The 12,273-nt window shown below is 45.0% G+C and overlaps 1 protein-coding gene across 5 annotated transcripts in view; it reads left to right on the forward strand.

The window, feature by feature from the left end:
• Nucleotides 1–5,336, forward strand: part of thrab (thyroid hormone receptor alpha b) — a 129,261-nt gene extending 123,925 nt beyond the window's left edge. For all 5 annotated transcript variants that reach the window (XM_015362185.2, XM_015362186.2, XM_015362189.2 and 2 more), the window contains 2 exons: nucleotides 67–325; nucleotides 1,534–5,336. In XM_015362185.2, the coding sequence (XP_015217671.1) occupies nucleotides 67–325; nucleotides 1,534–1,784 (510 nt within the window). In that variant the 3' untranslated portion in view covers nucleotides 1,785–5,336. The remainder of the gene's footprint in view (nucleotides 1–66; nucleotides 326–1,533) is intronic.
• Nucleotides 5,337–12,273: the final 6,937 nt, after the last annotated feature.

A 12,273-nucleotide genomic window follows, 5' to 3' on the forward strand; every position in this document is an offset into this window, starting at 1 on the left:
CCATGTGCCCGTCTGACTCACTGGATTAAAACAACCGTCCTCCTCGTTCTCCGTCTGTCTGTCCAGCTGCCTTGTGAAGACCAGATTATCCTGCTGAAGGGCTGCTGCATGGAGATCATGTCCCTGCGGGCAGCGGTGCGCTACGACCCCGAGAGCGAGACGCTGACCCTCAGCGGGGAGATGGCGGTCAAGCGGGAGCAACTCAAGAACGGAGGCCTGGGCGTGGTGTCCGACGCCATCTTCGATCTGGGCAAGAGCCTGGCACAGTTCAACCTGGACGACACCGAGGTGGCGCTGCTGCAGGCCGTGCTGCTTATGAGCTCGGGTGAGAGCCGGCTGTCGGTAGAAACCGAGTCCCCGTCTTATTTCCGACGGCACCTTGTCCCTCTGGAAGACTGGGCACCTCTTGCCTTCAGAGACAGAACTGCTAATGAAGTGGTCATTTCTGATTGAAGGGGGAACTGCGGTCCCAATTTGTCAGACAGGTTATTAAATCTCGGTCACAAAATAAATGAATTGACATTCTAGAAAAAAAATTGAAATTCTATATTAAGCACAGAAGTGTGAATTTTGTGAAAGTACCGTAAGTCGCCATGTTGATGCAAACTCCCATTCGAGTTGCCATGTGATGCGGCCCTTCCTGCTCACTAGTCTCCGTAATGACTGATGTAATGCGATGTGTGAGTGATTAAGTACAGGTTGTGAGGCAGATATTTCAAAAAACATTACCATGTTCCAAGATGATCTGCGTGTACGTACATGGTATTTGTCGGCAAAACCATCTTGAAATTGAAAGGAATATTTCTACTAAATTAAAAGAGAAGTATTCACAAGCCTGCTTGTTTACAAAGTTGTAGGGCAGCACGTGTGACTGGAGGTTTTGTTGGCTTGTTCTGAATCACAAAACATTGCTCGGTGCATAACTGGAAATACTGCCTTTTTGAAGTTTTACAAGTTACTGTGTACATTTCACTGTTATTGTGGTTTGAAATGACTCATCAGTGCTGATTCTTTCTCATCCCAAAATACGAAAATAGCATTGCTGTCCCCCTTTAAGCACCAAAGACAGTTAAACATATAACGTCACAGTGTTTGCAGAGCCAGTGTAACTGTGACCATTGAGAACTCCAAGGACTGCTGTATTTCCACTGTGGTTGTGTTCTTTTCAATGGATCTTGTTTCCTTCTCACACGTTTAGAACATAAGAAAAGGTTACAAACACAAAGTGGCCACTCAATCCATCCAGTCGGCAGTTAGTAGGAAATTGATTTGAGGATCTCATCCAGCCATTTCTTATAAGATAGCCAGGGTATCGCGTTCTACAACATGGCTGGGCTGTTGTTGCACACTCCCACCACCCTCTGGGTAAAGAAACGCACTTCTGCCTGGTCCGTGTTTCAGTGTTCTGTCTGGAGAGGTCTGCTCAGTCACGTTGGGAGAGTTGCGTCCTGCCTGGGTCGTTTTTATTTACATCAACCTTTCACCCCCTCCTCCTCTCGCCCTCTCCCCCCCGTTTCTCTCTCTCTGCCGCAGACCGCTCAGGCCTCACCTGCGTGGACAAAATCGAGAAGTGCCAGGAGACGTACCTGCTGGCGTTCGAACACTACATCAACTACCGGAAGCACAACATTCCACACTTCTGGCCCAAGCTGCTGATGAAAGTGACGGACCTGCGGATGATCGGGGCCTGTCACGCCAGCCGCTTCCTGCACATGAAGGTGGAGTGTCCCACCGAACTCTTCCCCCCACTCTTCCTCGAGGTCTTCGAGGACCAGGAGGTGTGAAGCGGGGTTGGCCATCCGGAGAGGCCGGGGTGGAAGCTGGGGGGAGGGGGGGAGGGGGAGGGGCGATTACTGCCTCATCAAACAATCAAACACACCACCAGCAGCAGACGAGAAAGCCATCAGAAGGGGTTCGTTTTTTCTTAAAAATCAAATGGGTGGCCCTCTTGTTTTTGTCGTTTTTATAAGCTGTGCTCGTGTTTTTTCACTTTTTCCCGCCCCCAACGTCCACCCGCTCCTCCGCCCCCCCCACCCCTTCATTGATTTCACAAGTGGCGCCCTCTCCTGGAGTGCGCTGGCACTTCACGGCGAATGAAGTTCGCACGCAATGCGTCGAGTCACCACTAGGTGGTGGTCTTTGCTGCTGTGCACCACTGTGGCACTGGGGCCCACACCCCTCTCACTGACGTGTTCCTCGATCCACTAGTGATTCAGTTTATCTCAGCGTTAGTAGACGAAATCGATTCTGGGAAACAGATGTTCCCACAGAAAAAAAGACCAAAATTTTAGACTCTTTGTAGAAACATTTGTTCAACAGATTTTATTCACTCTTAATGACTGCAGTTCTAACATTAGGAACACACAGAACCCCATTGGCATTTTTAAAGGAACTGTTTGCGTCAGCCTTCTCTTTATTTAAAAGAAGCTTCGTTTGTTAAAGATGATTTAAAAAAAAATAATTTCAGTCTTTGAAGTAGAAAACAACTCTTTCATTCTTTTAGATTCACTGTTCATTATGTAAGCTTCTTACCATGTGTGCAGTTATCTCTGTGCTACCAGACTGTTTCGTTTATCACTCATTTTAATCTAACAATGCCATATCCCGGAAAGTTCTGTCTCTCATCTTGTTCTGCTCATGAGCAATAACAGAGTCCTTAAATTCCCAGAGTTTGCAGTGCAATTCTCTGGCAGAAGAGAGCGCTTCTTCTCCGTGTTAGTCACTGATCAGACTCCCCTGCTGTTTCCTGTGTGAAAAGGAAAGGTGCTGTGCTCAGCTGGAGAGCTTTGGACAAGCACCGTTTTACCTCGGCAGGCAGGAGCACTGCAGTGTTGTGTCTTCTGAATGCATCTGCAGCAGAGCTGCCTCAGTCTGTGAGTCACCTGCTACCTCCATCTCCCTCCGCCTTTTATAAAGGCCGTGAGCCCATCATGTCAGGTCAGTGTTAGGGGGTCTCTGCACAGCACAGCTGGACAGCCAGAGACAGGGAGGGGCCCTCTGGTCTGCAGAGTTTACTACCTTAAACTTCCTCTATTTTTTTGGGTTTGTTCTCTTTGGGACTGTTTGTCCACAGACGACAGACTGTCCCCTGTTCCTTCTACCCCCAGCCACAACCAACACCCAACACATGTTTGCAATACTGAATCCACTGCTCAGGCAATATTGCAAATGCATATTGGGCACAGAGCTCAGCTCAGGCAGTCTCCGCAGGGCTGAACTTGAGGGTATTACCCAGAGAGTTTTTTTTTTCTCCCTTGGCAGTATGAAAGACCAGATCAGCCTCGACATTTGATACGTCACGGCAAATATCTCTGAACATGCAGCGCCCACTTTGCTTGCATAGTATAGTACTACATGGGAGACTTAGCTGTCTGTGCTGTAATCTGAGCAGTGGTTCTGTAGTGACCAGCTCTACCTCACCTACTTAACACAGGGCAGCTGCACACAGGCCTCGCACATAGCAGGCTGACTCAGTGCTGTTGGAGCAGACCCATACTCTGACCTCTGACCTCTGACTTCTGACCTCTACATCCTGACTCCACCTCACTCCCACTTCACCTCAGTCAATAGAATTTCACTGAAACAGGAGGGCCTAGCCATTTCATTTTGTATTATTTTATTTATTTTAACTTGTTTTCATTTATTTGGGGTTTTTTTTTGGAGGGGGGACAACGACGACACGGGGGGGTTGTTAAAAATCAGTTTGCGTTGTTTAGAAAATGTGGGACCAAGTGCAACTCTGGATTCCCCTCTTTGAAGACAATATAAAGAAAAAATATAAAGAGAAAGAAGATAAAGCAAATTGCTAAAGAAGAGGTTAAAATATTAAGTGAAAATGCAGAGGGGACAGTTTCGGTAAATGGCGTGTCACTGTTTTTGAGGATAAAACAAAAAACACAACCTCTTTTGATTGCTAAGCAGTCATTCATGGAGGAAGGGGGTGTATCGAGCAATGATTGGACAAGACCAAAACGAGGCTGAGGAATTGCGTGGTCTTTATTTTACAACAATTACAACAGATGTCCACATCGGTGTTTATGGTCCTATCGCAATCTGAACATGCGGAGAGACTGCCTGCTTCCAGCGCAAGTGAAAGACAGATCAATCAACCTGAAACCACGCCGCCTTCGTGAAAACCTTGAAGTGGACATGTAATGTCCGGCCTCCCCCACTCCAGCCACTCTTCCTCACAGGAAAGACGTGGTGCTTTGTCTCTGGCTGTGGAAGCCCCAGGGTTGATAAAATCAATCTCAGTTAGGGTGAGCACCCCTGTCTCCTCTACAGATGGAGCCAAGAAGAGCTCTGAGCCCATACCCTGCGCCCCATGCTCTCCAATCATAATGTCACGTATTTTTGCACTAAAGTGGCCATCCTACTCCCCCTCCTGACCCCCCTCATTCCCTCTCACCCAAGCACTTTCCTGCAATTTTTTATCCATTTTGCTTAACATACCCGCCAGTGGTAAACGCCCCACATTTGTGCCATCCGTATTTAAAAAAATACACTGGGAAAATATCCACTATTGGGGTGAATTCCGCTGGTTTCCTGGTCTCTTGTCATCTGAGCACCGCAATGCAACTTCTGAATCGCAATCCCCTTTTGAAAACCACCATTAAATGAATGTGAAAAAAAAAATGCAAAGATTCAATCAGGGTCTTGAGTAAAAGTACTACGAAGTAGGCCTGTGAGAGTGGTGAAATTAAATTTTCAATGTAAAATGGATTAGGAGAGGGGAAGAGGGGATTGGTCCAATTCAAAGAGCACTTAAAGGGGAGATGGGATTAGTCCTATTAAAAGAGCACTTGGAGAGAGGGGAGATGGGATTGGTCCAATTGAAAGAGCACTTAAAGGGGAGATGGGATTGGCCCAATTGAAAGAGCACTTGGAGAGAGGGGAGATGGCATTGGTCCAATTGAAAGAGCACTTGGAGAGAGGGGAGATTGGATTGGTCCAATTGAAGGAGCACTTGGAGAGAGGGGAGATGCAATTGGCCCAATTGAAAGAGCACTTGGAGAGAGGGGTTTGGTCTGCTAAAATCAGGACATGGTTCAGGCTTTTGTAAACATGTGGGAGTTTGACCTGTGAAACAGCAGGGAGAAATTACAGTGTGAGATTGTGGGAAGGTCTCTAGGTAAACCCAGTCAGCCCACCTGGCCAGCATGTGCGGTGACAGCCTTCAAATACACACCAGCTACCTGGACAAGACCTGCGACCAAGACAGCTCCTCTCTCACACCTGGACTCTGGGGTTTACAAGGTTGAACTGAACAAAATCTGAAAACAACCACCACCTACCCTTACCCTCCCTCCCTCCCCGGGAAAGTTGTGTAGAAGAATCTGTTCTGTTCTGAAACGCCAGAACCCACAACAGTGTTTCTGCATTCTTGCGAGCTGACTGATTGGATGTGTGTCACTCTAGGGGGTTTAAAATGCTGCTTTACCTTCTCATTTAAATTTTATTTGAAAACAAAAAAAAAAATAAAAAAATGAAAAGAAAGATGACTTTTTTTAAGACTCCGGAACAAAGCTAAGAGCTTTGGAGAATGAGCTGGGGTTTTTTTTTTATTACTATTCTTTTTTTGTTCTTGTCGACGCTAAACTGCTCTGTGTGAAATCAGCCGTAGTCACTTTTGACCATGTGTGCAGTGTAACCTAGACAAAACCCTCACTTCCTCTACAGATCACCTCTAGATTGTATCAGTAAGCTAACTTGCTCTGTCGTCTGTACGTGTGTCTGAATCGTCCGTCCCCTTTTTTTATGAGGAGGAGCTATGACAAACATCAACAGGACTTTTTTTTTCTTTTTTTAAAAAAAAAGAGACTACAAAAAAAAACAAAACAGGCAAAAACCGAACAGGAAAAATAATGCAACAGAAACTGAAAATAGATGCTGACTGAGACACAATCTTCTCATACCTCACACAACACAAAACTCAAAAGAATTTGAAAGAGATTGAAGATATGTATTTACATGTGTGCGTGTGTCTGTATATGTATAAACGTATGTATATATGGGGATTAGAAAGCTAAATGGTAGAAGGTAAAGCGTCATCTAATTCAGGTTTTGGACAAATATTCTTTATAAGAGTGAGCAGGGAGTGGAGTGTGGGACATTTTAAATTTACTAAACAAAGGCTCTAAAGTTGAGAAGGGCTGCAGGCAAAAAAGTAGCTTATTGGAACAATAGGCTCTGCCTCCACTCTGAAAGGAGTGCATTCAGTCTTGGGCTGACTGCATCTCTAGCAAATGATAGCAAAGCTTGCTTATTTCAGTGTTAATAGTGTGGAGCTTCAGAATGTCCAACACGAATTGTCCACACCCTCTGTAAACTGGGCTGGGCTGAACCACCACAAAGCTGTGCACGAGTGTTTTACAGAATCTGTGCTTGTACATGTATACATACATCTATACACGCACACGCATGTATAAATAAGGTATTGAATGTAGCTGATGGGAGACTGGGCTGGAACTGAGCCTGGGAATTCACGACCTCATTGTCGGGTCACCAGCAGAATGAACTGGACAGTGGAGTCAAGCTGACGTTACACACAGTAAACTGAGAATATTGCCCAGCTGTAAGGTGCAATATGTTCTAAGTGTATTCTTACTTTTTTGTTGTAATTTTTTTGTTTTATGTTTTGGCCATAACCAAGGATGTAAAATAATATATATTTATATATACCGCTCAAAAAGCCAAAAAAATCAGGGATGAGGCAAATAGTAGATTATCCTATTCGTTTATCCCTTTTTTTGGGAGCAAAATATATACATATATGAATGCTGCATACATTCGTGTGTATGTATGTGTATTTGTATTTGAAAATGCCCCATCAGGTAACAGTCCTGAACTCCTGGCTTAATTTTTGCATGCAAAGAGAAAGTCCTTCCCTGAATTTACTGCATTGGGAACTGTCTGATGTGTTCCAGGATTGAATCACTGCAGCGGGCACGCACGAGCTTACAAACATCCCTTCTGTCTGATTTGTGTCCCTTGGTGTTTCAGTGGAGTTAAGAGGCAGTGTAGGCTCACAAGTGAGCAAAGGGACAGTGGGGTGATGAGTGGGGTGTTGTGAGGAAGTGACCCTCTAGTGGTCAGTGCTGAGACACAGCGGTCAAGCAGTTAGGAATGGAGGGGAGGATGGGAAATGAGTTGCTTTAGTGAGATTCTAAAGTGTGTGTGAGGGGGGGTATTAATAGTTTCCAGAGTTTGCCAATACCTGCACAGTCCAGTCCTCCCCGCCAGCATGGTCTTACTATACTGGCAAGAGCCACTTTCAGCAAGCAGAGCTCTCTGTGCAGGGCACTGTACCATTCTTACCATTTTCCCAGGTAACAGTGGTCTTTAAGACCCGCTTATTAGGGAGGAGATGCAATGAAAACCCTGATCTTATTGAAGGAGCAATGTCATAAGCAGTGACCTTTGCACACCTCAACACTCCTTGCAAAATTTGACCATCTGCTACCATTGTTTTTTTGTAGCCTCAAACCTACATACCCAGAAACCATGGCCAGGCTGTGTCTCCCCTACTGTCCTGCACACTTTGTGCACCCATCTCTCCAGCTTGTGCCTGAGGACACCAAGCAGTTCTGTCTCGCCTTGTTAAAGACATGCTGCTGGCCTCTGTCAAGGCATTGACCAGCCCCCTGTAACCGTGGTGCACTGCAGTGATTTGGTTCTGGGATTCGTCAGGCAGATATGGGGAGATTGTTTCAATTACTTTTTGATGCCAAATGTAGAGTTTATAATAATGCAAGTAGCAAGATGTCTATGCAGACACCCCCCCCCCCCCCCGACCCCTAATCCTCACTTCACCCCCTACCAAATCCCAGCCAGCCTTAGCTGTACGACACCTGCTGGGGCTACGGCGGTAGGCATGTTCAAAAGCACTGCTCTCTGTAGTATCTTCACAGCTCACAGTGTCGGCTTCACTTCTGTCTTCTGTTGAGCAATCACTGTGCTTGCTAGTGTCTGCTGTTCCGTTGAGCTGAGGGGGGCAGACAGGGGATCCAGACCTGGGACAGGGGTGTGTCTCGGTTATGGGTTATTGTTTTACCTCTGTGCAACTGTTCAACTCATGTGAGCTCCACCATGGGTTGAGCGACCAGTGTTTTAAACCTGCTCCTGTGACTTCGCCTTGCACACAGGCCCACACGCTGTTATGTTGGGATCACAGCCAGCTGAGAAAACGTCTAGTAATTGCAGCCACCTGAATTCCAAAGAGCTTCTGGCAAGAAGGGGGGTGGTGACCAAGTCTGTTCAAAATGAATCCTTTACCAGTCCAGAAATCAGATGAAAGAAGGGTTGGGGTTGGGTTGGTTTGGATTGGGGAGGGGGGTAACAAGAACCCACATTTGTGCACTGCCCCCTGTCCCCCACCGTCTCTGAAAGCCCATGATGCACCCTGCCTTCCCTCCCTCCCCTGCTGAGACGGGTTCCTTATTGGCCATTAAGGACTGCTGTGAGGGACTGTGTGTGCGTCATCTTGCATTCATGTACACGTTTGCCTTTATGAGACACTCTCCTGGTTTGGTCCAGTGGTGCTACCCAGAGGATCTGTGAGGAAGCCGACTGCTTCTCTCACAGCCATTTCCTTCCTTTCCTTTAGGATTCCTCGTACACAAGTGCTAGATACATACCAAAACTCAGAGATGCAATCATTCTTAGTCTTTTTTTTTAAAGAAAAAAATGGTTAAATGTGAATTTTAAAAATTTCTATAACAAAGGATAGTAGGAAGCCATGTATGTCCAAATACTAATATAGAATAGGTAGGATTAGGTAGGAAATGACAAACCAAATGGGCTGGGTTGCTGAAATACTATTTGTAACATTTTTACATTCATATGGTTGTAATGTTGGCCAGCTAGAGAAGATTTAAAGGTTAAAGTTTGTCAGGGGAGAATGGAGGACAAAATACATTTTGCGTTGTGAAGAAAATTAATTTTTCTAGTATGTGAAGAATCCTGGTGATTATTCTTTGCAATTTTATTAGATTGATCTGTTGTTCATGAATTAGAGGATGAATTAGTTGCACAAACAGCATGCAAGAACAAGGCTGTTGGTCCGCAGAGTGTGCCTACAGACATTAAACCCATGGTACACAGAGCAGCAGGTCTGGAAAGCTAGTAACTCTCTGGCTGCAGCAGCTAAGTCATTGGAACACAGACATTCAGGAAAAAAATGCATCAGCTTGCAGAGTGGAAAGCAGTGAAGAAAGTCATAAATCTAAACCTATTACAACGGTCAGGTTTTGCAATTGAAAGTCTTGAATTGCAGTAAATGTGTTTTGTTTTTTGCAAGACAGTTACAACTGATTAGGAATTTGGCAAAAGCTAGGAGTGCAATGTGCACATTTGGGGAAAAAAATGGTTTAGAATCCTGCACATCCATTTCATAAAGTGGACCAGCCATGGGCGTGTTGGGTAATAAATGCAAGCGTGCAAATGCACACGCACACAAATACACACTCACACGCCTATGCACCTAGACTGGAAAAAAAACTTATTGAAGGAATATCTCAGGTAAAAAAAAAAATGACAGTTGTTTCTCTCATTAAATAAACAATTTGGAGAAATCATGCTGTTTTTTCACTTCATAACAAAAGCTGAACTCGGTCTGCTTACTATGTCTGCTTCTCATTCTCTCCTGATTGGTTCAAAAGGTGGGCGTGGCAGAATGCTGCACAGAGCCTGTATGTTCATTGGCTTTTGCTGACCTGAAAAGAATCGGCAGGATATAGTTATTTGTAAGCACTTCCCTAGAGATCATGAAAAGAGGCTGCCGTTCTGTGCTATGTGCAGCTAGAGAAATATTATCTTCTGCCTTCTGCAGTTCGTGTCGCATGTCTATAGAAACACAGTGTTCTTTATCTCAGAGCTCGCTGAAGATAAAATCCCTTTATTATGCGGAGCAGACCCCTGAGTTGAGCATTTTTTTAGTTTGTTTTTGCATTGAAAGGAAACATGACATGGGTGTGTGTACTCTTTGCTGAATGTTAGTGATTTCAGCAGCATGTGTCCTGTTTAGCCTTGACTAGGCAGATGGTGACTCATGAGTGTCAAGGCAGTCGGTAATACGACAGCCTTGCTTGTCTGTCTGTGATCGTGCATTTATGCTACGTTTCCCCTGCTATTTGAGCGAGTGTATGTGCCTGTTAGACCATGTGTGATTATGCATCTGCATCTCTGGGCAGATCGTCTGAACTGCTCTGTTGAGCAAGCAGAGTCTTCCTGTTGCCTGAACAGAGCTTACCTCTTCCATTAAAGATATAGTAGCCTGCTTTAACAAGTGCTTTCAGTACAGCAGAGTACAGAGACATGAAAGCGATTGATTCTGTCTGCTTTATGTGCACAGTTGTGGCACATTCAAAGACCTGTTTCTGCTGTTGCAAGGAAGTTGGAAACCCTAGTTTAGAGGAGCTAATGTATCATAGTGAAGAATCCGGTACTGGCTTGATTTATCGAGCCATCTCAAGACTCGGGTCTGTCTTGCAGAACTGTCCATTTTTACCAAGTCTGAGCCTTGGAGGAAGCCCGGTAGATGTAATGGAAGAAAGGTTGAGAGCACAGCCCAGAGTAAACAGGCCTGGTCTGTTTTTTTTCTCCCCCCTTGGCACATCTTGAATTGCAGTTGAGACGGAGTGTGTCTCTCGTGCTGTGTGAAGTGGACAGCTGAGGCTTTGTAGAAATTAGTTCCATCAGATTCATAGCTGTCAAGGGGGAGACGAGACACACTAACAGCAAGGACTCTTATTTCTTAACTGATCCCCCCCGATAAAATCTCTGTTCTCCAGTTTGGGGGTATAAAGGACAGTCCCTGTGTCTTCAGCGCTGCCACGTATTCCCACCATACCTGTGAGTTTGCGGACACGTATATACTGATGCACAACAAAAGGCACAACAGGTTTTACACGAGAGCTCATTGGGCATATGTTACTAAATATTCGAAGTTTCTTACAGGTTTGTTCATTGTTGGGGTTGGTTCGTTCCTTGGAATAACAAAATATGGAGGCCAAAAATGTCATAAAATGTCCTCAGTTTTAGTTAAAATTGCTAAAAGTTCATAAGTTCATTGCAAATGTGAATAGCCATTCAAAAAGACTTGGTTTAAATTAATACAAGCACAGCATAGGAAATGACTGGCCCACCTGTGTATAGAAGATCCTCAGGCTCCTGTTGAAGGTGTCTTGTCTGTGGGTAGTTGCCTGGAGAATAAGATGTTTTTCTTCAAAGTTCATCGGACTAGTCAAGAGGAACCTTCATGTGTCTGATATACCTCCATAATCACTGTAGGCTCCACTGGAAACAGCACAAGACGGTCCAGGGAGACAACCAATGCATCGGCAGAATAATTAGCTCTGCCGTCTGCATGTGAGAAGTCATTCAGAGTTAACATTGTCAGCTGGGAGACAGTGTTGTGAACTTCTGTGAACCAGAGGACACCTACAGTGGTTGCAGGGAGAGTGATAGCATGTGTTTTTTTACTGATCGGTGCCATTTTTCAAGCCAACTGGTGGGACACCGAAAGGCTGATGAAGTGGGGAGGAAATTATTTTAACAGCAGATCGCCTCAGTCTTTCTTCTCTAGGCCAGCAGAACATCTGTGGGATGCAGTGCCCTCAATAGAGAGGCACAGCAAGACTGGTAAAACCTCTATTGGCATTCTTCCAAGAGGCTGGTGAGGTCTGTGTGGATAGGAAGGGGGGTCATGAGTGATATCTTCTTGGCAATGTGTTCATTTTGATGGAGAGTCACGTCTCATACAAAAAAAACACATAATTCTTGGATCAGCGTTTTTATTCACATTTCCAGGTATTTCTTAGTTTAAACCTCTCTAAAATATGAATAAATCCTTTACGTCCAAATGTCGCCCATTATTTGTGCATCAGTGTATATATATAAAGTGATAAAAATGATAAAGTGGATTTCCTGTTCCATTTCCTTTAATCCCTGTACTTTCACTGTACAGTATGTTTTTTTCTCTTCTTTTGCAAGTTGCAGAGCAGCTCTTCCCCACTCCTCCCCAGCCCTGCAAGCAGTCAGGGTGTTGATTAAGTGGTATTAAAGACTTTCTTCTGGGTTTCTGAGAGTCTGGATAGTCTGACAAAAAAGATGCATTAAGGAGACTTAAGAAAAGCCTGTTAATGCACCTTTCCAACCTCAAGAGCTTAGCGAGCTATGCAGCATTTCAGACACCTCAGTGTGTGCAGCATGCAGCTGGTAGCTTTGCTTCTAGTACCGTTCTTCCTGTACAGGCAGCGCAGGCACTCCTAGGCC

This window comes from Lepisosteus oculatus, chromosome 28 (genome assembly GCF_040954835.1).
Source record: "Lepisosteus oculatus isolate fLepOcu1 chromosome 28, fLepOcu1.hap2, whole genome shotgun sequence".
NCBI lineage: Eukaryota > Metazoa > Chordata > Actinopteri > Semionotiformes > Lepisosteidae > Lepisosteus > Lepisosteus oculatus.